Here is a 26318-nt window from a genome sequence, read left to right on the forward strand (position 1 = left end):
ATTCTCCCTCAGTGTAACCTGAACAGACACCAGGGGATTTTCACAGTAACTTCATTGCAGTGTTAATGTAAGCCTTACTTGTGACACTAATAAAAGAAAAAGCACCTGTGGAGAGAGAGTAGAGCCAATGTTGAGAGTCTGGCTGACCCGTTGTCCGAAGACACAAACGTTGGCTCTACTCTCTCCCCACAGATGCTGTCGGACCTGCTGAGATTTTCCGGCATTTTCTACCAGCGTGTCGCATTTGTGCCATCAACCTATCTCGGTGCTGCCAAATTCCCTTCTGAATGTTACCGTGAACCTGCTCCCTTCCGGGCAACACCTTTGGCCGAGTCAGAACGCAGGCCGGTCCTGTCCATCTCTGAGCTCAGTTTGAGGGGGGGGTCCTCTCTGTGTACGAATACCAGGTGAGCGGCGACACAAACCACACGGTTTTTACCTTTGTTTCAACAGGTTTTATTCAATCGAGGAATGTCCCTCCGTGGTTAGGAAGGGTCACCGGCATCCATAAACAAGTCACCGATCGCGTAAATATGCCAACAAACAAAGATATTGCCAGGGCCGGCGGCAATCCTCATTTATGTTAAAGGTGTAAGATAGAATAAACAAGGCATTGGGGAAGGAGGGGGAAGGAGTTTGATAAATAACAGCTTGGTACAGATAAACAATTACAACATTAGGATCGGTAGACACTCGGAGGTGTTCCTGCAGCATTTGTAGCGCAGAAGGAGGGGCTTTTAATGAATTAAGTAGCTGTGCCATTCACTCATCCTTGTGCAGGCTATGGTCAGGTCAAGGGGATGGATGGGGCCTGGTCTCCTGGTGATGGGTTGAGGTATCTCCAATTGGCTAAACTCCACTGGGGAGGAGGGGGGGGGGGTCAAGGTTCAAAGCCAAACTGAGGTTTTGTGTTTTTTCGAAATGGGGCAAAGTCTTTGGTTTTTCGTCATGAGGTTACTCAGTGTGTGAGAGGGGCTGTGAGGGGTGGAGAAGAGGGTGGAGCGTGCTGAGAGTGCGAGTGGTGTCGAAGCTGGAAGCATGTAATCAGAGGGTGCTAGATGCCAACGATCTCGGCGTTTCCAAAGCGTTTCCACGAATCCCGTTGCCCCGCAACTCTGCCGGTGCCGTCGGCCTTCCCTGTTCCAGCTTGTGAGGATCGGCCGGTAGATTACTCAGTGCCAGCGGCTAGGCACTCCACTGGGCAGGATATGTACTGCATGTAGGAGAGAATGTACATAGTTATAGGAAGCCTGCAGATGGGAATGATCGCACTTAGAACTAGTTTACTCTGGGGAAAGTGACCTCTATGAACAGCCAGGGCATCAGACAATATTGGATAGTTAAGGATAGGGCACGCTAAGGTGACACACTGGTTAGTACTGCTGCCTCACAGCGCCAGGGACTTGGGTTCGATTCGCGGCTTGGGTCTGTAAGCTCTCTCCGTGTCTGTGGGTTTTGTCGGGGTGCTCCGGTTTCCCCTCAGTCCGAAAAGCGCGCTGGTTAGGTACATTGGCCGTGTTAAATTCTCTCTCTGAATCCGAACAGGCGCCAGAATGTGGCCACTAGGGGATTTTCACAGTGACTTCATTGCAGTGTTAATGTAAACCTCCTTGTGACACTAATAAATAAACTTTAAATTTTATTGTACAGTCACAGGCCAATATTGTATAGTCATGTATGAAGTTTATATTGTATAGTCCTATATTGTATAGTCACCTAGACGTCAGAGAAAGCCCACCCTAGGGCTTATCTAGACAGCTATATGAACGGAGTGGGAATGGAGGGATACAAAAGAGTGGTCTAGTTTGGACCAGGGGGCGGCGCGGGCTAATTGTTCCTTGTTTCTCGTTTTAAGGCTTCATTCTATGATCATCTTGCTGGTGCCAGTACAGAGCGAGACTGCGGATAGTTGGGAACCTGTCTCGGGGGAAGGGAATTCATATGGTGTTCGTGGAAGTGGAAATGACTAGGGTTGGGAAGCATTTTCCGATCAGGGCCATTGTGATCTCCTGGACTCGTTTCGATCGCCTCGGGGTCGGAGAGGAATTTCCCAGATTTTATTTTCCCCATATTGGCCCTGGGGTTTTTCACTCTGGGTTTTCGCCTCTCCCTGGAGATCACATGGTCTGGAATGGGGGGGTGGGGGTGAGTTAATAGGTTGTAATGAACAAAGCATCGTAGCTGTGAGGGACAGCTCGGTGGATTGGATATTGGTATGTAGATAGGCTGGAAAATTGGGCGGGGATCCTGGATTCAGGATTCATTCCTGGACCGGGGAGCGGCGCGGGCTTGGAGGGCCGAAGGGCCTGTTCCTGTGCTGTATTGTTCTTTGTTCTAGAAAAGACTTGGATGAAGGCTTGGGCCGCAAAGGGCCCCTTTTTGTACCACCCGAGGGGGTAGACGGTGCCCCTCCTGTTTTCCACGTGCCCGTCAGGAAGCTGGCACCTCCGGCAGTGCAGCACTCCCATTTCAGCCGAGACTGTTTATTCAACTCCTCCAGCCTGGCTTCAACCTACAGCTTTCCAACTGGACATGAGAATATTCTACCCAATCAGCTCTCTCCCTCGGGGGGGGGGGGGGGTGGAGGGGGTTACCAGTTACACTTGTTGAAGAGAAAGCAGGTTGGAGCGCGGGGAATAATTTGGCAATGGGATTGGAGCTGGTGTATTGGGGACAACTTTCAGTGCATGATATAGTTCTGGATTCCCTGCAATTTGACCAAGGTGTAATTACTTGGTAATGAAGAATATTGGCTTTTCCTCCTGTCAAACTTCAAGGTGTTTCAGATAGTGACCCCCGCCTGCTCCCACTGAAACCTTGCTATTGTGCAGCATTCAATACATCCCCGCTGCTACCGTGCCCCCCCACCTCCCCCATGCTCCTCACTCCTGTCCCCCATCCCCTGCTCCTATCGATGTTCCTCGCTACTGCCCCCCATTTGCCGCTGCTCCCACCGTTCCCCCCCCCCCCCCCCCCCCAGCCTGGCCATTATTTCCAGTCTCTGGGCATTATTGTCAATGGGTCAAAAGGGTAAAGGGGGCCCACTAGGGCTCGCGACATTTATTTTAAAAAAAGACTATGTTCACAGGATGTGGGACTCACTGGCTCCCCAACTGCAAGGGGGAGGTGGGGGTGGGTTTTCCTAAACTGCTAGTAATGCCTTGATAACTGCCCTCTGAAAGGGCATCGCAGGCTAAGGGGCGTCCATGTTGAGACTGGGAATCACGGAGAGACTGATATCATACGATCATGGAGAGGCCAGGCTTCATAAACATGTGTTTATTTCCCCCTCCCTGGCCCGGTTTGATAGCAGCACCATGTTGATATTGAGAAGACACTTGTGTTTTGCCCCAGATGTGCTGCCTGGATTTGTACTCACCTTTGATCCGTATTTCACCATGGTGTATTGGGGCCTGTTACCGGAGGAATCGGGTAAGTGAGAGCCACTTCCGTTCAGCAGGGGGTCAGTCCCAGGCTTGTGGCAGTTACTGCAGCGCCATCCCTGTGAGCACAAAAAAAACCACACGTCACAAATCGACCGGTCGTTTTCAACAACTCCTGTTTACAGAACAGCTTTAACAAGGTGAAATACTCTGGCTGTTTCCCAGAGTAGCAGCAGGTAAAATTTAACACCAAGTCGCAGAGAGGTTTGGGGACAGTTGGCCAATGAGTGGGACTTCTCCCTGACACAGAGGGAAGATGCTACCCACTGGGCTGTGGGTGATGGATATGATGCAACTCCCAATGCCTCACCCTCCTCTGATAGCACTGTGTGAATCCCCACTCGATGCTATTCTCGAAGATTGTGCCCAGTCCCAGGTGGCTTTGGCCTGAGTGAATTTTAATTCTGTGGCTAGGTTCTTAGGGCTTGGCTTTGTGTTCCATCTAGATGGTTCAGACACGGAACAAGATACAGTCCCCATCATTGTTACCTGTTGTCCTCCTAGGCAATTGCATGTGCAGATGGCGCCGAGGTACTCCTTCTGCCACTGTTCACCCACGTTGTACACATTGCCTTCATCGTAGCAAGTGTCTTCATCTGCGAATAGAACAGATTAGATGTTAGCATGGTCTGTGCCCGACTACTGTACAACTTCACCTGCTTCTGAACAACCTGGGTGCGTCTTTCATAGAAACTAGAAGCAGTTGTAGGCCCTTCGAGCCTGCTCTGCTATTCATTTTGATCATCAAACTCAATATCCTGATCCCTCCTTCCCCTCCATATCCCTTGATCCCTTAAGCCCTAGAGTTACATCTGATGTCTTTTTGAAATCAGACAACATTTTGGCCTCAACTACTTTCTGCGGTAGTGAATTCCACAGATTCACCACCCTCTGGGTGAAGAAATTTCTCCTCACCTCAGTCATAAAAGAGTTATCCTCAAACTGTGACCCCTAGTTCTGGACTCCCCCGCCATTGGAAACGTTCTTTCTGAATCTAGCCTGTCTAATGCTGTCAGAATTTTATAAGTTTCTATGAGATCCCCTCTCACTCTTCTAAACTCCAGTGAATATAATCCTCACCGACTTACTGTCTCCTCATTAGGCAGACCTGCCATCCCAGGGATCAGCCTGGTAAACCTTCGCTGTTCTCCTTTGGTTAACTAATTGGCAGTGTGAGAGATAATAATGAAATGGAACTCCTTAACGGGATAGAGCATCAAAGTAAACGGAATCTCAAAGGAAATTTAAAACGTCAAAACAAAATGTGATTAAGGGGGGTTGAGAACACCACGCCAGTCCCTGCAGGTGCCCAGTGGGCATGGAAGGCCTCAGTTCCAGAGGGCACCATATGTGCCCTCTCCAGGAACACCTGGTAGTGCACATAGCTGTGGAAGAAGAGGCTGACAGGTGGGAAGGAACCTGTGTGCGCATGTTCATAGAACCCCTACAGTGCAGAAGGAGGCCATTCGGCCCATCGAGCCTGCACCGACCACAATCCCACCCAGGCCCTATCCCCGTAACTCCACATATTTACCCTGCTAATCCCCTGACACTGAGGGGCAATTTAGCATGGCTAATCAACCTAACCCCCACACATTTGGACCGTGGGAGGAAACCAGAGCACCCGGAGAACATGCAGACTCCACACAGACAGTGACCCGAGGCCGGAATTGAACCTGGGTCCCCAGCGCTGTGAGGCAGCCGTTTTAGCCACAGTGCCATTCTGTGTTATATTAATACAACTTCATTGGCGCATTCGAGAACAAGGTTTGACACTCAGCCACATAGGGTGAAATTACAGCAAATGATTGGATTTGATTTATTATTGTCGCGCATTAATATACGGTGAAAAGTATTGTTTCTTGCGCGCTATACAGTCAGAGCATACCATTCACTGAGTACATAAGGGGGGAGAAGGAAAGGAGAGGGTGCAGAATGTAGTGTTACAATGACCAAAAGCTTGATCAAAGGAGGAAGGAAAGTCGGAGAGGTTTAGGGAGGGAATTCCAGAGCTTAAAGACTGCGTAGATGAAGGTGCGGCCAGCATTGATGGAGCGATTAACATCGGGAATCTACAACAGGACAGAATTAGAGGAGTGCAGGTATCCTGCGGGGTTTATGGGCCAGAGGAGATTACAGAAATAAGACTGAAGTCACAGGTAGACTTGGGAGCGGGGGAAGGATTGATAATTTTATAATCAACACATTTCTGGGCCTGAAGCCAGTGTAAGTCAGCGAGCATGAGTGAGCGGGGGGATAAGGGAACGGGACTTGGTCCAAGATAAGAAGCGGGCAGTGACGATTTAAATGATGGCAAGTTGACGGAGGGTGGAAAGTGGGGGAGCAGTGCCTTATAACGGTTGAGCGCGGAGGTGAGGAAGGCGGAATGAGGGATTCAGATGAGCTGAGGCAGGGATAGAAGCAGGCACGTGGACAGGGATGGGCCTCTCTGATCCGAGGAACTGAGTATCCGGAAAGGATGAGGAGAGTGGAGAAAGTGTGCGGAACGATGTGGGCATTTCGTGGGCTGGTGGTGGGGGTGGGTGGGGGGTGGCTGGTGACACAAGCTGTCGGGATTTTGAACTTACGCGGTTCACATTTGAACTCTCCCTTTCCGTTGCCGATGCAGGTACAGCTGAGCATCTGGCCGTTGTCACTGTGTCGGTCCCACTTCTCGCCAATTCTGTAGTTCACGCCATTGTCATGGCACCACTCTGGGTACAAAGGGGATGAGGAAAGTTATAGATATGGATAGTGCTGTGAGCATAGAATCAAACGGAGATACCCATCCACTTTAGTACAACCCTATGTCCCCCCGCATTTATACAACGCCCACCTTTTATGTTGACCTTGTGACGGATTTTGGTCAAACTCACCCGAGTATTAATTCTAGTGACAAGCACACAACAAGCCGACTGCGGGATCAGTGTTCCAAGGGATGGGATTTTCCCATCAATCAAATCCCATTTTCTTCACGGGAAAAGCACCTGAACCCTTGGGCAGGGTTGCTGACACACATACTAAACTCACAGTAAGTCAAGGCCCCTGCACCCAGGATCATGGGAGGACAGTCCCTATACAACTGCATCCTAAATGCCTTTCAAACTCGTTCCTTTTGGGCCAATGTTCCGATTCCCCAGTCTGGCTGAGCTGCAGAAAGAGGCAACACAGCTCCCCATGTGACCGCTGTGGTCACGTTAAGTTTATTTATGAGTCACAAGTAGGCTTACATTAACACTGCAATGAGGTTACTGTGAAAATCCCCTAGTCGCCACACTCCTGCACACGCTCGGGTACACAGAGAATTTAGCATGGCCAATGGGTGCTCCAGTCTCCTCCCACAGTCCAAAAATGCACCGAACCATTTTCGGACTGTGGGAGGAAACCGGAGCACCCAAGGGAAACTCACGCAGACATCGAAAGAATGTGCAAATGCCATACAGACAGTGACCCGAGGCTGGAATTGAACCCAGTTCCCTGGCGCTGTGAGGCAGCAGTGCTAACCACTGTGCCACCGTGCTAACCCCATCTTCAATCATGTGAAAGCTGGAAGGATCTGAGAGCTTGGATTGGCCGTGCGAGGGAGGGGGGTGCGCGTGCAGGAGACAGGCCAACTGTGCACCCACAGTCATGTCTCAAACACAGCGAGAAACATTCGGGGAAAGAAAGGGAATTGGGATAACGTGAAGAGGGATCTGGGATAGTTGGAGGATGTTTGGGGGGGGGGGGGGGAGAGTTTGGGATAGTGAGGCGAGGGATCGGGAGAACGAGGCGAGGGATCGGGAGAACGAGGCGAGGGATCGGGAGAACGAGGCGAGGGATCGGGAGAACGAGGCGGGGGATCGGGGGAACGAGGCGGGGGATCGGGGGAACGAGGCGGGGGATCGGGGGAACGAGGCGGGGGATCGGGGGAACGAGGCGGGGGATCGGGGGAACGAGGCGGGGGATCGGGGGAACGAGGCGGGGGAACGAGGCGGGGGATCGGGGGATCGGGGCGGGGGATCGGGGGAACGAGGCGGGGGATCGGGGGAACGAGGCGGGGGATCGGGGGAACGAGGCGGGGGAACGAGGCGGGGGAACGAGGCGGGGGAGCGGGGCAACGAGGCGGGGGAGCGGGGCAACGAGGCGGGGGAGCGGGGGAACGAGGCGGGGGATCGGGGGATCGGGGGAACGAGGCGGGGGAGCGGGGGAACGAGGCGGGGGATCGAGGCGGGGGATCGGGGGAACGAGGCGGGGGGGCGGGGGAACGAGGCGGGGGGGCGGGGGAACGAGGCGGGGGAGCGGGGGAACGAGGCGGGGGAGCGGGGGAACGAGGCGGGGGAACGAGGCGGGGGAGCGGGGGATCGGGGGAACGAGGCGGGGGAGCGGGGGAACGAGACGGGGGAGCGGGGGAACGAGGCGGGGGAGCGGGGGAACGAGGCGGGGGAGCGGGGGAACGAGGCGGGGGATCGAGGCGGGGGATCGGGGGAACGAGGCGGGGGAGCGGGGGATCGGGGGAACGAGGCGGGGGATCGGGGGAACGAGGCGGGGGATCGGGGGAACGAGGCGGGGGATCGGGGGAACGAGGCGGGGGGGCGGGGGAACGAGGCGGGGGAACGAGGCGGGGGGGGCGGGGGAACGAGGCGGGGGGGGCGGGGGAACGAGGCGGGGGAACGAGGCGGGGGAGCGGGGGAACGAGGCGGGGGAGCGGGGGAACGAGGCGGGGGAGCGGGGGAACGAGGCGGGGGAGCGGGGAGAACGAGGCGAGGGAGCGGGAGAATGAGGAAGGGGATTTGGGCTAATTGCGGGACGGTTTGGGATTATTACGGGAGGGTTTGGGATAATGAGGAGGGGATTTGGGATAATGAGGAGATGGATTTGGGATAATGAGAGGGATCGGGATAATGAAGAGAGGGATCGGGATAATGAAGAGAGGGATCGGGATAATGAAGAGAGGGATCGGGATAATGAGGAGAGATGGATTTGGGATAATGAGGCGAGACGGATTTGGGATAAAGCGAATGACTCACTTGAGGATTCACATTTGAAATGCCCACTTCCGTAGCCCACACAGCGACACCAGAGCTTGTAACCGCTGTCCGACATTCGCTCCCATTCCTGGCCGATGGTGTAATGGGTATTGGTGGTGGTGTCGAAACAGGACCCATCGGAGATGATGGTCGAGGTTTCAGGAGCTGCAGTGTTAAAACACAGAACAGGCTCAGCACGAGGGAAAGATCCCAACATTTTGTCCTCAGTTAAACTCTGGGTTTAAAATCCAAAGCCCCCTCCTCTGCCCTGTGGCTCAGTTGGAAGGACTCTTGTCTCTTGAATCAGAAGATTGTGGGTTCAAGTCACAAGCAGGGACCCCTGCACTGGAACCAGGCTGACACTGCCCCCGCCCCCGCCCCCGCCCCCGCCCCCGCCCCCGCCCCCGCCCCCGGTGCAGTACCGAGGGAGTGCTGTGTTGCTACGGGTACTGTCATTTGGATAAGCCCTGTCTGCCCCCTTGGGTATATCTACAATCTCCCTTGGCACTGCTGTAAAGAACAGGTGTAAGTTAGAACAGAAAGTGCTGGGAAGACTCAGCAGGTCTGGCAGCATCTGTGGAGAGAGAAGTTCCTGGCTCGAGACCAATATGACTTCTTCAGAGATGAAGAGAGGTAGAAATGTGATGGGTTATGTAGTGGGAGAGGAGGGTGGAGCAGAATCCCTATAGAATCCCTACAGTGCAGAAGAGGCCATTCGGCCCATCATGCCTGCACCAACAATGATCCCACCCAGGCCCTATCCCCTTAACTCCATATATTTGCCCTACTAATTCCCCTGATGCTAATGGACAACTTATCATGGCCAATCCACCTAACTCGCTCATCTTTGGACCTGTGGGAGGAAACTGGAGGAAACCCATGCAGACACAGGGAGAATGTGCAAACTCCACTCAGACAGCGACCCCAGGCCAGAATTGAACCCGGGTCCCTGGCACTGTGAGGCAGCGGTGCTAACCACTGCCGCCCCGAATAGGAGGTCTGAGATAGGTGGGAGCTAAAGAAAGATTGGCAATGATGTTATGGGCACAAGACAGAGAGATAGTGAATGGTAGTGTCAAAACCAGCTATTAGCACCTTCTTTAGTCTTTAACTCTATCATTAACATTCCCATATGTCGACGCATGTAGGCCCAGTCCGGCAAGGAGGGCAGATTTCCCCTCTCTACAGGACATGAGTGATCCAGTTGGGGTTTTATTCCAACAATCAATGAGAGTTTCACAGTCACTGTGAATAATTTTCAATTCCAGATGTGGTTCTGTGTTGAATTCCAATCCCACCGCAGGATTGCCGCAGTGAGCTTTGAACCCAGGTTGCCAATGGCATTACCAATGTGCCACCATCTACCCACTGGCCACTTAATAAATATTGGTCAGCTGGCTGCGGTCTGTCCTGCTTTGACGTGGTGGCTCTGGAAGCTTTCCAGGTCCACTCGAAAGAGTAGGCCGGGGGCTTGAGTTTGAAGCCTCCTCAAAAAAGGACGGCACTTCTGATGGTGCAGATCTCCTCGGCGCTGCAGTGGAGTGGCAAAGCAGGATTATATGCCCACCATAGTGAAGATGATATGCTGGTGTATGTTGGCTGACAGGAAGCTGGGGGATTGTGATGAACTGAGCTTTGTCAGGAAACGGTTAATTTTTAATTGGGAAAGGGTTGAAGGGTTCTGGGGAGAAGGCAGGAAAACGGGGATGAGGAGCATATCGGCCATGATCGAATGGCGGAGCGGACTTGATGGGCCGAATGGCCTAATTCTGCTCCTATATCTAATGAAATTCTCTGTTGCTAAGGGGAGGAGCAGCTTTTTAAACCGACCATCCGATATACCAGCGTGTCCGGCACTCCGGAATCGCACAGGTAACCTTTCACAGGGGCAGTCTGCTCCTGATGGCCCTCCCATCTCTCCACACTGCTCGTGCGGTTTGTTAGCCCTGGGCTAATCCGTATTGACAGAAGAATGGAAGGCTGATTGCATCACTTGTAAACAAGGCCGCATATTGGTAAATATTTGTTTTTTTTTTAAGCAGCCAGCATTCCGAGCCGAGTGTGTGCTTCCGTCGGCTTTACTGGACAAGAGACAGGGGCTGGCGAACAGTGCGTTAACAGGCCTGCCCTCTTTGCACTAACTCATCTGAAGGAGACAACATGGACATTTACCCCCTCCCTGACTGCCCTCCCCCAGTGGCCCAACTCTCAAGAGTACACAGAGTGCCACCTGGCTGCCACCAGAAGAGAAAATGCTGGAAAATCTCAGCGGGTCTGGCAGCATCTGTAAGGAGAGAAAAGAGCTGACGTTTCGAGTCCTGTTGACCCTTTGTCAAAGTTCCAAACAACTTGGCTGCCCTTCCCCGTGCTAGGCCGGAGAGCTGGAGTGACCCGGCCGTCAGGATCCCCGTTAAATCTGCGGCACCTGCAGGGGGTGTGGGGTAAATATAGACCCCAGAGACTCGGTTACGCAGTGAGGCGCCCAATCCGCACAGATCACAGGTCAAACCTCCAGATCCACCAGGGATTTGTGGAAAAGCTCCCTCTTCCTTTGGCGATGGGTCTCGTATTTAAAATCCTCAATCACTGGGTGGAACTTTCCAGAACATTGTGGGGGTGGGGTTAGGGCCTGGATATTCCAGTTTGGATCGCTCCGTGACCTTTACACTATCTCTGTGACCTCCTCCTGCTCCACAACCCTCCTCACACTCCTTATTTTGCCAATTTGGGCTTCTCAGTCACCACCCCTCCCGCCTTCATTTGAGCTATTCCACATCGAGGGCCGTCGGGATGTTAGGCTCTGCAATTCCCTTCCCATACTTCTCCGCCATTTTACACTTGGCCCACGTGCTTCCTTGAGTGGCCTGGTCAAATGTTTGTTGGTTGGCATTCCCATGGAGAACTCTGGGGTGTTTAACTACAGGAGAAGTGGGCCAGAAACGTGGAGGTTTGAAAGATAAGGAGGCTGGAATGCACTGGGACTTTTTTCCCCTGGAGTATAGGAGGATGAGGGGTGACCTTGTCATAGAATCCCTATGATAAGGAGGCCATTTGGCCCATCGAGTCTGCACCGACCACAATCCCACCCAGGCCCAATCCCCGTAACCCCACACTTTTACCCTGCTGGTCCCCCTGACGCTAAGGGGCAACTTAGCACAGTCAATCCACCTAACCCGCACATCTTTGGAATGTGGGAGGAAACCGGAGCACCCGGAGGAAACCGATGCAGACACGGGGAGAACGTGCAAACTCCACACAGATAGTCACCCGAACTCGGGTCCCTGGTGCTAACCAGTGTGCTACCATGCCGTCCCAAATTTTATAGAGGTTTATAAAATCATGAGGGTCGTGGATAAGGTGAATATCTAAAGGTCTTTTCCCCCAGGGTAGGGGAGTCCAAAACTAGAGGGCATAGGTTTAAGGTGAGAGGGGAAAGATTTGAAAGGGACTCGAGGGGCAACTTTTTCACACAGAGGATGGTGTAGATATGGAACGAGCTGCCAGAGGAGGTGGGCACAATTACAACATTTAAAAGACATTTGGACAGGTACATGGATGGGAAAGGTTTAGAGGGATATGGGCCCAAATGCAGGCAAATGGGGCTTGTTCAGTTTCGGAAACTGGTCGGCATGGAGGAGTTGGGCCGAAAGGCCTGTTTCCATGCTGCATATCTCTATGACTACCAGTTGTTGTTGTAGAGGATCCAGTAGGGGGCGGGGCCTACACTGGTGGATTATAGGCGGAGGCTCTCTGGTGATGGACCCAATAGATTCCTTTCTCATCGCAGGGTCCCTGGATGTTACCCCTTGCCCCTTCTCTTCCCCGAAAGCCGGTAACCTGGGGGTAGCTGCACTTACCGGATGGGTCTCAGCTGCTTTCCTCTAGCTGCGGGTGCCAGCAAAAGTGCCCTTCAAAGGCCCCAGCGGGCATGGAGTGGGTAGTACCGGAGGATCCCTGGGATAGCAAGTGCAGCCATTCCCGTCTTGGGCTGAATGTAAGGCGGCGAGGGATGGTGACGGCAATTTGATGGTAGGGGTGAGGCAGTCCCGGTAAGTCGATAGGCGGCACGGTGGCACAGTGGGTTAGCACTGCTGCCTCACAGCACCAGGAACCCGGGTTCGATTCCCGGCTTGGGGTCACAATCTGTGTGGAGTCTGCACATTCTCCCAGTGTCTGCGTGGGTTTCCTCCTGGTGCTCCGGTTTCCTCCCACACTCCAAAGATGTTAGATGGATTGGCCGTGCTGAATTGCCCCTTAGTGTCAGGAGGACTAACCAGGGTAAATACATGGGGTTATGGGGGTAGGGCCTGGGTGGGATTGTGGTCGGTGCAGACTCGATGGGCCAAATGGCCTCCTTCTGCACTGGGGCGAGGGGGGGAGGCGGAAGACAGAGAATCGGCCCCGGTGTAGAGAGGGTTGGCTGTGGCTTGAGGAAAGACTGAGGCGGGGTGGAGGGATGTGGATTAATGAATGTCTCTAAACTGTAGAGGAGCCGCCTGCACGCAGCCCTGTCAGAGATGGACACTTGGAAAAATAGGTTGTAACCAAAACTAAAAAGGTGCTACTTACAGGAAAGCCCAACAGTGATAATGTCCTGGAGAACTTTCTGCTTCCCATTTCCATCCAGCGCCTCGACAAGGATGTTGTACTGACCCCCCGACACCAGGTTAGGCAGCACGGCGTACGTGGAGGTTCCTGGTACCCGGAGCTGGAAGAAAGATTGGACAAGATCAACTGGACCTTCTCTCTAATTCCCCTTTCATTCTCAAGAACAGCACCTCGCCCTGGGTGGTGGGGAAGAGGAGGGAGGGCTGCTTTGGGAGCGCTCAGTGGGCTCGGCCTAGTAGTAAGGTCAGGCCCTGGGGCCCCAGTTTGACTACATAAATCACAGAATTCCTCCAGTGCAGAAGGAGGCCATTCGGCCCATCAAGCCCCTGCACCGACCACAATCCCACCCAGGCCCTATGCCCGTAACCCCCACATTTTAAAAAATTCATTCATGGGACATGGGCATCGCTGGCTGGGCCAGCATTTATTGCCCATCCCTGGTTGCCCGAGGGCAGTTGAAAGTCAACCACATTGCTGTGGCTCTGGAGTCACATGTAGGCCAGACCGGGTAAGGACGGCAGATTTCCTTCCCTAAAGGACATTAGTGAACCGGATGGGTTTTTCCCACAATCGACAATGGTTTCATGGTCATCAGTAGATTCTTAATTCCAGATATTTTTAATAGAGTTCAAATTCCACCATCTGGCGGGTTCGAACCCAGGTCACCACCACATTAACTGAGTTTCCAGATTAATAGTCTAGCAACAATACCATTAGGCCATCTCCTCCCCTGCTAATTTACCCTGCTTATCACTCTGACACTGTGTAAACTCCGGAGACAGTCACCCAAGGCCAGTATTGAACCCGGGTCCCTGGCACTGTGAGGTAGTAGTGCTAACCACTGTGCCACCGGAGAGATTGGATAGGGCTTGTCTCTTACAGTAGAGACACTGACATAGCCTGGAAGTGGGATTATGATGGTCCCACTATTGTCAATTTTCCACTGACCTTCTCACAATGCCACCCCACCATCAAATTCACTGAACAATATGCTCCACTCACTCCCACTATTGGGACTCTTCTCCGACTATGGGAGCTCAGAGTCCTTCAGCCACAGTCAGGGTTGAACTAGTTGCCCGTATGGAGCTGCTCACTCACAAGCCCAAGGCATTTATTCACAACCAGGTCAAAGCATTGTGCTTTTCATTGTAAAATCGAGTGCGGCCAAAAACCGTGATCCCCAAAAGATGAGTGAAAATCGTCCCGTTGAACAATAATGGACATTCAGGCCTGGCTCGCGAGAGAAGAGAAACCTGAGGTGGCTTTCCATTTCCTTCTGGGTAGCTCCTTAACTTCAGAACACCTCCCCCCCGCAAGCTGATTGTAACCGGGGTTTACCCCCCACAACAATAAGAGGGAACATCACCCACATCCATTGGATGCAGGTATCCATGTTGGATGCCCACTCTCTGCCAGCCAGGGTGTGTCTGGGTGGGGGGCATCACCGCTGAATCAATCACCACTCTTAGGGCCCGATTTTACCATTTCCATTCTAAGTGCTGAATCTGGGCACAATTCAGAGCCGACTTGGGAATCTGCTTTCAGGCGCCCCCATACGCACCTAGCCTGAAAACAAAATTGTGGGTCTGAATCGTGCTGTGGGCGGGGCTTAGCGCGGTCGAAACAATCGGAGCTCTGAACTGCGCGTGCACAGTTAAAAAAAAAATTGAAAAAGCGCGCCCGTGTCAGATCGCTCCAGGGCCGGAGAAAGCGGGAGCGATGGCCCCCACAGACATTACTGACCCCTTATCCACCCACCTCCCCGCCACCCAGACTGATCACAACCCTCTGACCCCTTCTCCCCCCCACCGATCGCCCGCAGAGTGGCAGCAGACCCCTCCACCCCTCCCACCAGAGATCCATCCTACCCACCTCCCTTCCTCCTCCCCTCCCAAACCAGAGAACCATCTGGCCTCACTCCTCCCCCCCCCCCCCCCCCGCCCCCCAGAGAGTGATCTGGCCTCCCTCCTCTCCTCCCCCCCCCACCCCGAGAGGTACATCTGACCCGCCTCCTCCTCCCTCCCACCCCCTCACCGGAGAATGGTCTGACCCGCCTGCACCCGCCCCCCCTCCACCCCCTAACCCCCGATCTGAGTCAGGGAGCCGTTGGAAGCTCTGAACTCGCCTCTTCAGCAGCTGGAGCGCCCGAATCAGACTTTTATTCAGCAGGTTCATTTTGGCGCGATTCCGGATCGGCGAATGCGGTGGTAAAGGGGGAAATGCTGATAAAGGTGGGCGGGCAGTTCATTAATTCAATTTAAATGCATGCAAATAGACATGTGCCTGTTTCGGGTGTGAATCAGATCACCTCATGCCTGACATTACCACGTTCTTGCGCCGTTTTCGATGGTGAAATCGGGCCCTTAGTTTCCCTACAGTTGGCATCATGGCCTCTCTGGAGCGAACATGCCAATTGCATGTATTATTTATTTATTAGTGCCACAAGTTAGCTTACATTAACACCGCAATGAAGTTACTGTGAAAATCCCCTAGTCGCCACATCTCGGCGCCTGTACACTGAGGGAGAATTCAGCATGGCAAATCCACCTAACCAGCGCGTCTTTCAGACTGTGGAGGAAACTGGAGCACCCGGAGGAAACCCACGCAGACACGGGGAGAATGTGCAAACTCCGCACAGACAGTGACCCAAGCCGGGAATCGAACCTGGGTCCCTGATGCTGTGGGGCAGCAGTGCCAACCGCTGTGCCACCATGCAGTCCTTGGGCCACTGCAGTCTGGTTTGTCTGGAATTCTACATGTCAAGAGGAGCAATGGCTGTACATAGGTCGAGGACCAGCTAGTTTGTTCTTCTTTCATGGGATGCGGGCGTCGCTGGCTGGGCCCTGAATTTATTGCCCACCCCTAATTGCCCTGGAACTGAGTGCCTCGCTTGGCCATCTCAGAGAGGCGGTTGAAAGTCAGCCAAACTGCTGAGGCTCTGGAGTCACATGTGGGCCAGACTGGGTAAGGAGGCAGATTTCCTTCCCTGAAGGGAACCAGATGGGTTTTGACCATTTGATCATAGTTTCACGGTCATGATTTCCTGGGACTAAATTTCAGTTCAAGATCTTTTATCATTTGAATTTAAGTTGCATCGGCAGGCGTGGTGGGGTTTTTTAACACGCGTCCCTATGACCCCAGATCATGACCCCTGTGGGTCTGGGTTAGTAGTCCAGTGACATCACCACGACCCCACCATCTCCCCTGGTTATTTTAACATCTACAATTTGGGTTGCCAACTCTTGCCAACTCTTCTTGAAAGGATTCCTGAAGTTTTCCTAATCTCCAAATGAGGGTTAAATAGTCTTCTTTCCCCACCCCCCCGCCATCTCCAATACAGTTATAATGAATACATGGATAGAATTCCCAGAGACCCCAGGAGAATCCTGGAGGCTTGGCAACCCTACCATGGAGAGCATTGATTGGTGCATTGAGGGATGACCCTTTACCTGGAAGGCTTTGCCCTCTTGACCGACGGGGTTGCATGTGACCAGGTACTCCAAGGCGACGGTGGTTGGTGTCCAGGAGACAATGGTCTTGGGTTGTCGGACCTCTCCGGACGAGACGATTTCAGGTTGCTCCGGCAACTGCCCGGTCCCTTCGGGAAGATCTCCTCCGGTGTACTCCACTCCATGCGAGTGGACGGGCCAGGCCGGGGTCAGGCCGTAAGATCCTTCCGCGCCAATTTCGCTGCTGTCGCCGGTCTTCTCGATGGGGGTTTGCTCGTCGGAATCACCTGGCTTCCTGCCGGAGTCGACCGGTGGCCTCTGACCGTCGTCCCAGCCTGTAACCGGCACAACATTTCCCTCGTCATACCTAGTCCCCGAGGACAACTCCGACTGGACAAAGACCGACGGGGCATCCAGGTTGTGGGGCTGTTGGCTTACAAGCGGGGCAAGAGTGGCAAGCTGTGGGAAGAGAGCTTGGAAAGCAGAAGCAAGGGCAGGTTAAAGGTCAGCCGGCAGCGTTCATTCGCAAAGTCAAAGCTTCTTTTAGAGTTACTGTGCACAGCAAGGTTACAGCAAGCTGTCCGTCCACTACTGCCCCAGCTACCAGCTTGTAATGTGTGCACCCCAACACGTACACACACACACACGGTCATGGACGTACATGCAAATACGCACATGCATGCACTCACATACACACTCATACACAGATATGCGCACACAAAGATACACACACACACACACGACGCATGCACATAGACACACACATAGACACAGACACACACATAGACACAGACACACACATAGACACAGACACACACATAGACACAGACACACACACAGACAGACACACACACAGACTCTCACACACACACAGACACACACACACACACAGACACACACACACAGACACACACACAGACACAGACAGAGACACACACACACACAGAGACACACACCCACACACAGACACACACAGACACAGACACACACACAGACACACACACACACACAGACACACACACACACACAGACACACACACACACACACACACACACAGACACGCTAATAGACACGCACACACACAGACACACACACACAAACACGACACATGCGCATGGACACACACACACACACACACACACACGGACATGGACACACACAGACACATGGACAGACACACACAGACAGACACACACACACACACACAGCGTGCACTCTGACCATCACCAATTGTGCAGAAGCCCCTAAGCAATGTAGCAGAGGCACTGAATGGAAACTGGCAGAAGCGGGCAGGAAAGCTCAGCCGATGTTGGCCAACAATGTTGGGCGTGCCGCGGCAAACGGGCCAACATTACCCCAGCTTTCACAGAGGTGAGAGGTCGGTGGCCATTAGCAATTCAGTACCAGCCCCGGGGTGGGGGGAGCTGTGTCCCTGGCCTCTGGTAGAACAAATTAACCTTATTCCAATGGATCTTTCTAGCCTGGAGAATCTCACAGCACCGGAGGAGGCCAGTTGGCCCATTGAGAAAGCCCACTCCCCTGTCCCCACCCTGAGAAACACTTTCCCTGCCAGGTATGCCTCAGATTCCCTTTTCGGGAAAGTACTGCGGAAATCTGCTTCTAGACAGTCCATTCCGGATCACACTACCACTGGCCAGGAACCAACCACTGACTGAGGAAATTCGGCATGCCCACTACGACTCTCACCAACTTTTACAGATGCACCATAGAAAGTAAGTGGAGTTATGGGAATAGGGCCCAGTTGGGATAGTGGTTGGTGCAGACTCGATGGGCCAAATGGCCTCCTTCTGCACTGTAGGGTTCAATGATTCAAGTTCTGGATCCCAGTGGAAGCTGGGGTGTCACCTGTCCCTGAAGGGATAGAAACTCCAGGAGGAACGAGGACCACATTTTAGGTAGCGGTGGCTTCCAACAAAGTCTCAAGTGAGCAGGTTCCGAACATACCAATTCGGAGCAGGGGTTGACCATTCGGCCCTCGAGCCTGCACTGCCATTCTATAACATTATGGCTGATCTGACTGCAAGCTCGACCCCACATTCCCGCCTACCCCCAATACCCTTTCACCAACCCCCCTTGCTTATCGAGAATCTATCCAACTCTGTCGGAGAGTCGGTGCAGACTTGATGGGCTGAATGGCCTCCTTCTGCATTGTAGGGATTCTATGAATTGGAGATATTCAAGGATTCTGACTCGACCACCTTCAGAGAAAGGGTTCCAAAGCTTCACAACCCTCTGAGAAACAAAAAAAGTCCCATGTGTCCTCAATGGGTGACCTCTTATTTTTGAACAGTGACCTCAGAGTTTGTTCCACAAGAGGAAACATCCTCTCCTGACCCACTCCGTCAAGACCCCCCGCCCCCGGCTCAAGAGCTGACATGTTTCAATCAAGTCGCCTCTTACTCTTCAAAACTAAACTCTTTCCTCGTGGGTTAAAGTTAGAAAGTGGCTCGGGGTGTGACGCATGGAAGGTTCCATCCTTCCCCGCGCTCCTTGTGGAGAGATCCCTTACCTGTGGTTACCTTCCCGATCAGGGGCTCACTCTGCAGAGACTCGTAGATGGCTTTGATGTAGATGGTATACTCCGTCCCAGGCTGCAGTCCTGTTGGGGGAAAGAGCGTTAACTTTCTCCGGGATGGAGGACATTCGAAGGGATATCATTCCAGATACTTCTGGGGGCGGGGGGGGGGGGGGGGGGACGGACGACTGAGAGACATGAGCCAGAATTCTCTCTGTCTCACACGCCTTACCGCCGCTGCCAGCGAGAATGGAGAATTTAGCGCTCAGGCAAATCTCCATTCAGTGCAGCGGGACTGGAGAACCCCGGCCACGGGTGAGGTGGGAGAATCCCGGCTGCGGGCGAGGCTGGAGAACCCCGGCCATGGGCGAGGCTGGAGAACCCCGGCCGCAGGCGAGGCTGGAGAACCCCGGCCGCGGGAGAGGCTGGAGGACCGCGGGCGAGGCTGGAGAACCCCGGCCGCGAGCGAGGCTGGAGAACCCCGGCCGCGAGCGAGGCTGGAGAACCCCGGCCGCGAGCGAGGCTGGAGAACCCCGGCCCTTGTGTCAGGGATTGGTCTGGAGAACTCGCCAGCTTTTGGAAGTTGTACCCACGGGATATTTATTGGCCATCTGAGTTGGCGCGCGGGGTCTCAGTTTAGTGTTTGATCCAGAAGACAGCAGCTCTGACAGCATGGTACTCCATCAGTACCGCACACGGACATCGGCCTGGGTTGTGCCCTCAATCCCTGGGGTGGGAGATGGATCCCACAACCTCCAGGTACCAACTGAGGTCTTTCATTCACCCGATCTCCATCGCCAACACTCCCAGTTTCTGGAACGCTTTGCTCTGGTTGAAGGAACCCCATGGTCTATCTGACTGTTCTCCCAGGGTGCTAATCTTTCAGTGCACTGGAGTCAAGATATCTCCCAGCTTTCCTCAGCCCCTGGGAATGGGTCGGATCGAAAGTAAAACCTTTGTGCAATGAAAGTATCGACTTGACGTTCTGGGGATAATATTCCCAGACGCCAGAGTCTTGCCAGCCAATGGCAGACATCGGAAATCCGGGCACTCACTGCCCAAGGTTTTCCAAACATTCTGCTGTACTCCCCTACAAATCCTGGAATGTGTGAGGGAGGGAGGGAGGGAGGGATTGAGGAGGAAGTGAAGGAAGTGAATGTGTGAGTAAATGAAGGGAGTGAGTGAGCGAGTGAAGAGTGAGCGAGTGAAGAGTGAGTGAGTGAAGAGTGAGCGAGCGAAGAGTGAGCGAGCGAAGAGTGAGCGAGCGAAGAGTGAGCGAGCGAAGAGTGAGCGAGCGAAGAGTGAGTGAGTGAGCGACGAGTGAGTGAGTGAGCGACGAGTGAGCGAGCGACGAGTGAAGCGAGGAGGCGGGCGAGGGAGCATGAGTGAGTGAGTGAGCGTGTGAGCGAGCGAGTGCCCATTGAAGAAAAGCTGGCCCATATTAGACCGAGGGCCATGCCAAGTCACTTACTATAGTGAGTGTGGAAGTTATAGGATGGAGGATGCCATCCGACCCATCAGGGCCATACAGGCTCATTGACAGACCTATCAGATGATCCAGCTCTTTCCCTATGGAGACAGGCATCAGTCATAGCTCAGTCAGTACACTCTGAGTCATGAGCTTATGGTTTGATGTTGAGGGTGTGACTGGGGTACAGTACTGAGGGAGAGCTGCACTGTCAGAAATACTGCCTTACGGTTGGGATGTTAGCCCAGCCTTCCCTCTCAGGTGGGAAGGGGAGTTAAACCCCAGGGTGCTGGCCAATATTTATCCCCCAGTCAACCTCACCAGAAGAGATTATCCGGACATCTCACCTGGCTGTTTGTGGGATCTTGCTGTGTGACAAATGGTTGGTTGCATTTCCTACACTTCACCAATTTGTTCATTGGCTGGAAAGCACTTTGGGGATGGGAAAGGGGTTATATAAATGCAAGTGTTCTGCCTTGTGTTTAGAACTTCAGGTTTAATATTTCGAATTGAAATCTCGTTTGGAAGACACCAGGGAAACAAGGGGTGTGTGGTGGGGCCGGGGGGGGGGGGGGGGGGGGGGGGGCGGGGGAGGAGCAAGTCCTGATGCTGGTTTGGAGAAGACACGATGGGCCAAATGGCCTCCTTCTGATCCTCTTGTGCTTTAAGGATTGGGCCTAGTACAGATGGCAGGCCATAGGGGCCTGCGGCCAATCCGTTTGGGACTTAGTGCTCTGGGAAAGGCCTTGGTCGAATTTTCGCCTTCCCATGAACTTTGACCGAGAGGGTGAGGCCCAACCTGAGGCTGTTGGGGGAATCTGTCGCCAGGTTACCTGTGATAATCGCTTCCTGGGCATCAGCTGTGGGCTGTGATTCCAACACCAACATGGGCTGCCCCCTGGTTAGGTAGGAGATGTTGTAGCCGGTAATCGGGGCGACAGGCCGTTGCCATCTGAGCACAATGCTTCTGGAAGTTGTGGAGATGAATCGAAGGTTTGACGGAGTATCGATGGCTGTGGAGGAGGAGATGGGGTTGGGGGGAAAGGCAGAAACAGGAAAGACGAGTTAATTTTTCCAGCTTTAGTGGAAAACCAACACCTAACCAACTTCCCTGCCCCAGCAACCTCCCCCCCCGCCCCCATCTCCCCACATGGTGCCCTGCTCCTGACTCCCATCCCTGGCCCTCCCAAGGGCCACTCAATCCCTTCTTGCGATTCTGGTTTCCCGAGCAGGGATCGCACTGGGGGCAGGGATTGTTCACCGGTGACATGGACGGGGGATGCGAGGGGCGGGGAGAGATTCTCATCCCTTTTCCTTCCAATTCCCCAAACATGGCACGCCTCACAAAATCAACTCTGTAAGGAATGCAACACCCACATGTTGCTGGTGGGTCACGTGAAGACGTCACGTTAACACGCGACTGGCTTCAGCGTCGTCCTTGGGGGCAGTGTAAGGCCGCCAGCCATGATCTCTCCTCACACCGACAATGCTCACTGTCCCGTTCTGTGATGGAGGCAATAAGGGGAGGGGGGGGCAATGGCCTCGAGTATTAATCCACAAACTCTGCTAATGTTCTGAGGAACCGGGTTCGAATCCCACCACGGCAGATGGTGGAACTTGAATTCAATTTTAAAAATCTAGAATTCTACTGATGACCATGAAACCATTGTCGATTGTGGGAAAAACCCATCCGGTTCACTAATGTCCTTTAGGGAAGGAAATCTGCCGTCCTTACCCGGTCTGGCCTACATGTGACTCCAGAGTCACAGCAATGTGGTTGACTCTCAATCCTAAAGAGGCAATTAATGATGGCCTAGCCAATCAAGTCCCAGAAAGGAGTGTAAAAAAAGGGGCCATTTCCATTACATCTGGAGCCTTCTCATTGCTGATTAGATTCTTATACTACATGTGTCAGTAATGATCTCTACACTAAGCTCTGTCAATGATACAGGTTACTAATTTGTAATATATCAAAATCTGTGTCGACCCAGTGCTCACTATTTGAGGATCGGTGGTCCGCTGCACTCCTAGATGCCTCCCTGATGGAGTTATGAAGTTTCGGGTACGCACTCATGCCTGCAGCTGCTCTTCTCCCAGTTAGGTGGAGCTAGAGGCCAATAATCCTCATGTCCCCAGTCCGAGCAGCACTGATGATGCCTCTGAGAGCAAATGCCCCCAGGAGGGGAGTTTAAACCAAACTCCCTCCCCACCCCCCAACCTCCTCCGCAGCCCCCTTTGCAGAGAGCACTGATACAGGAGGACTGAGAGATCAGAGAGCATCCCAGAGACATTCAGGTTGCCAGGGTGGAGATTATACTCAGTGATGTGGGCAGCACGGTGGCGCAGTGGTTAGCACTGCTGCCTCACAGCGCCAGGGACCCGGGTTCGATTCCCGTCTTCGATCACTGTCTGTGTGGAGTTTGCACATTCTCCCCGTGTCTGTGTGGGTTTCCTCTGGGTGCTCCGGTTTCCTCCCGCACTCCAAAGACATATACTTAAGGTGGATTGGCCATGTTAAATTGCCCCTTAGTGTCCAAAGATGTGTAGGTTATGCGGATTAGCAGGGGCTATGGGGATAGTGTGAGGTTTGGGCCTGAGTGGCAATGCTCTTTCAGAGAGAGACGGTGCAGACCCGATGGGCCGAATGGCCTCCTTCTGCACTTTAGGGATTCTAGATTTCCTCTTGATTGGGTGCAGTTCACAATCAAGCAAAAAAAACACGAAACAAAGCATCCCTCCCCCCACCCTCTCCCCAACCATCGACAGACAGGACTCATCCTCTGTCAGTGGGGGGTGGTCTTTCTCACCGGTTCGAGCTGTGACTGTAGAGGGTGGGCTGCGGGAATCGCCGCTCAGGGTGTAGATGTTGATGTTGTATTCGGTGCCTGGCTGGAGGCCTGCGGAAAGGAGAGGGAGAGAAAAACATCCCGCGTCAAACCCAAGAGGGAACAATGCAACCAACACCCAGGGAGAAAACACGGCATTCCCACCGGGAGACCCGACCGCACGCGTGATCACGGACACGGGCTGATTCTGAAGCAGGGAATTCATGTTCAACCTTTCGTCACTGCTCCAGGCCTTAGCTGGAACACTGTGGGCCTTTAGAAACAGCCACAGACTAAATTTTCCAGCCCTTCCCGTGGAGCGGGGTCTTCCAGTCCCGTCGAGGGATGCTAAAGTCTTTAGTGGGAGTGGGGGTAAGAGGTTTGCCAGAATGGAACCTGGTCTGAGGGATTCAGCCCGTGAGGCGATTTTGACCTTTCTCCTTGGGCCGGAGAAGGGCTAAGGGGAGAATCTGTAAGGCCTGGTCAAAGAGGCTTTGATAAGAACAACTAAAGCAGCAAACTGTTTCCAGATGGGTAACTGTGGGACGCAGCGCGGGGGGAATGTGGATTAACACAGCGAGTTGTGATCTGTGTCACAGCAGGTTGAAGACAGATACCAAATAAGGGCGTGTCCTTGAGGGGGAAACTTCCGTGTAGGGCTCTGAGGAAAGAGTGGGCGACCAATTGGATAACTCTTTCAAAGAGCCAGCACCAACACGATGGGCCGAATGGCCTCCCTCTGTGCCATGCCATTCTACGATTGAGACACAGTGGTGAAGCTGGCTGAAAAAGCCAGTGCAGAAGGGGAGGTGATGGCTGCCCAAGGTTTTTAAGGCCCCGCTGGATGCCCCCTCCCCCACCCACCGTCGGTTTGTACCTGTGAGGGTGTACGTCCTCAGATCAGGCCCCAGCGTCCTCTGCACCGTTCCCCTGGTGCCGGAAGGAATGGCGTCGATCTGGAAGCCGCTAATGATCTCCGACTTGGTGCGCCACTGCAGCGTGATGCTGGTCTCCGTCACCCCGCTGACTCGGATTCTCCTGGGGGAGCTGACATCTGGAGCACAGGGGGGGTCAAGGGGGTTACAACAACAACAACAACAACAACAACCCGCGCTGCGCATCCCTCCCGAGGCGTGATGTCGGAAACGGCTGTGAGCCCCAAGAGCCGCCCGCAATGGCGGCCTGGCCAAGGTAGGCAAGGGGGAGAGGTTTCAGGAGGGAGTTTCAGAGCCTGGGGCCTAGAGGCACTACCGCAAATCAAGGGGCCGGAATCGTCGGAGGGTGCCCGTCTCGAAAGGTTAAAAAGGCCAGAGGAAACAGGCGGGAATTTGACCCGTAGGGTCTGAGAGAGGCACAGTGGGTTAGCACTGCTACCTCACAGCTCCAGGGACCCGGGGTAAATTCCCGGCTTGGGTCACTGTCTCGGCGGAGTCTGCACGTTCTCCCCGTGTCTGCGTGGGTTTCCTCCGGGTGGTCCGGTTTCCTCCCACAGTCCGAAAGACGTGCTGGTTAGGTGGATTGGCCGTGCTAAATTCCCCCTTAGTGTCAGGGGGATTAGCAAGGTACAGGGGTTACAGGGATAGGGCCTGGGTGGGATTGTTGTCAGTGTTGGCTCAATGGGCTGAATGGCCTCCTTCTGTACTGTCGGGATTCTATGATTTGTTTTTAAAATTCATTTGTGGGACATGGGCGTCGCTGGCTAGACCAGCATTTATTGCCCATCCCTAGTTGCCCCTTGAGAAGGTGGTGATGAGCTGCTGCCTTGAATCGTTACAGTCCACGTGCTGTGGGTTGACCCACAATGCCGTTAGGGAGGGAATTCCAGGATTTTGACCCAGCGACTGTGAAGGAACGGCGATACATTTCCAAGTCAGGATGGTGAGTGGCTTGAAGGGGAACAAGTGATGGTGTTCCCATGTATCTGCTGCCCTTGTCCTTTTAGATGGAAGCGGTCGTGAGTTTGGAAGGTTCTGTCTAAGGATCTTTGGTGCCTGAGAATTTATGAGATATACAGCATGGAAACAGGCCCTTCGGCCCAACTTGTCCACGCCGACCAGGTTTCCTAAACCAAACTAGCCCAATATAGAGTCGCAGAGTTAGCTACAGCGAGAAGTTAAATATCGAGGTGTTGTCCGGCCAGCAAGGTGGGCCAACGAGCAGAAGGGTGGTGACACAACAGTGCGGGTCGGGACATAGGGAAGCAGATTTTCGGATCATCTCGCCCTTACAGAGGGTGTGAGGCGGGAGGGTTGGCCGGCCAGGGCAATGGAAGAGGGGAATCCGGGTGGGAGTGAGGGCTTCAGTAGCAGGATGGACAACAGGGAGGCCCAGGGACAGGTGAGGCTACAGAGGTGGACAGGGGAAGAATGTGTGTAGACAATCCTGGATATGCAGATGGATACTCACTGTCCCGTGTCGCTTTGATCCCTTGCAGAGGCTTACTAATCATGGTGTCCTTCAGAGAGTGCACGAAGATGTTGTATTTAGTTGCGACCTGATTTAACAAAAGAACGACGTTAGTGAAGCAAAAAAATAGGCTATTTGTCCCCATTGGTCTATGCCACCATTTACCCCCCGCCATCCCCACGGCTCATGAGCCTAGGCCCATCCTTCTTCACCTCACCCAATTAGCGCATCCTTCTAATCCTTCCTCCCTCACGTACTGATCCACCTTCCCCGCGAGTGCATTCCTTCTATTCCCCTCGGCTGCTGGGCTGTGAGGGGAGTTCCACTTTCCCACCACCCTCTGGCTTCTCCCGAATTTCCCACCGGATTGATACAGCGGCCGTCTTATTTCTCCGACCACTGATTTTGGATTCACGGGTAAAACTACCATCGCCATGGCAACCTGTTCAAACCCACTTCATCATTTGAACCTCACCCCCCACCCCCTCAACTTCTCTCTTCTGGGAGGAACACAGGTCAAGAATTTTGTTTAATTTAAAATTTTGGGACTCAGGAACGGGGAGAAGCCATTTG

At 53.5% G+C, this 26318-nt stretch overlaps 1 protein-coding gene across 1 annotated transcript in view; it reads right to left on the bottom strand.

Annotated features, from left to right (window-relative positions):
* Nucleotides 1–437: 437 nt before the first annotated feature.
* Nucleotides 438–26318, bottom strand: part of LOC144503882 (fibronectin-like) — a 153952-nt gene continuing 128071 nt past the window's right edge. The window contains exons 33-44 of the mRNA XM_078228909.1: nt 25746–25833; nt 24217–24393; nt 23322–23411; nt 21348–21527; nt 19041–19130; nt 16510–16844; nt 13022–13160; nt 8453–8617; nt 6032–6157; nt 3933–4039; nt 3380–3502; nt 438–1213 (exon numbers count right to left, since the gene is read on the bottom strand). Coding sequence (XP_078085035.1) covers nt 1169–1213; nt 3380–3502; nt 3933–4039; nt 6032–6157; nt 8453–8617; nt 13022–13160; nt 16510–16844; nt 19041–19130; nt 21348–21527; nt 23322–23411; nt 24217–24393; nt 25746–25833 — 1665 coding nt within the window. The 3' untranslated portion in view covers nt 438–1168. The remainder of the gene's footprint in view (nt 1214–3379; nt 3503–3932; nt 4040–6031; nt 6158–8452; nt 8618–13021; nt 13161–16509; nt 16845–19040; nt 19131–21347; nt 21528–23321; nt 23412–24216; nt 24394–25745; nt 25834–26318) is intronic.

Source organism: Mustelus asterias, chromosome 14, assembly GCF_964213995.1.
Source record: "Mustelus asterias chromosome 14, sMusAst1.hap1.1, whole genome shotgun sequence".
NCBI lineage: Eukaryota > Metazoa > Chordata > Chondrichthyes > Carcharhiniformes > Triakidae > Mustelus > Mustelus asterias.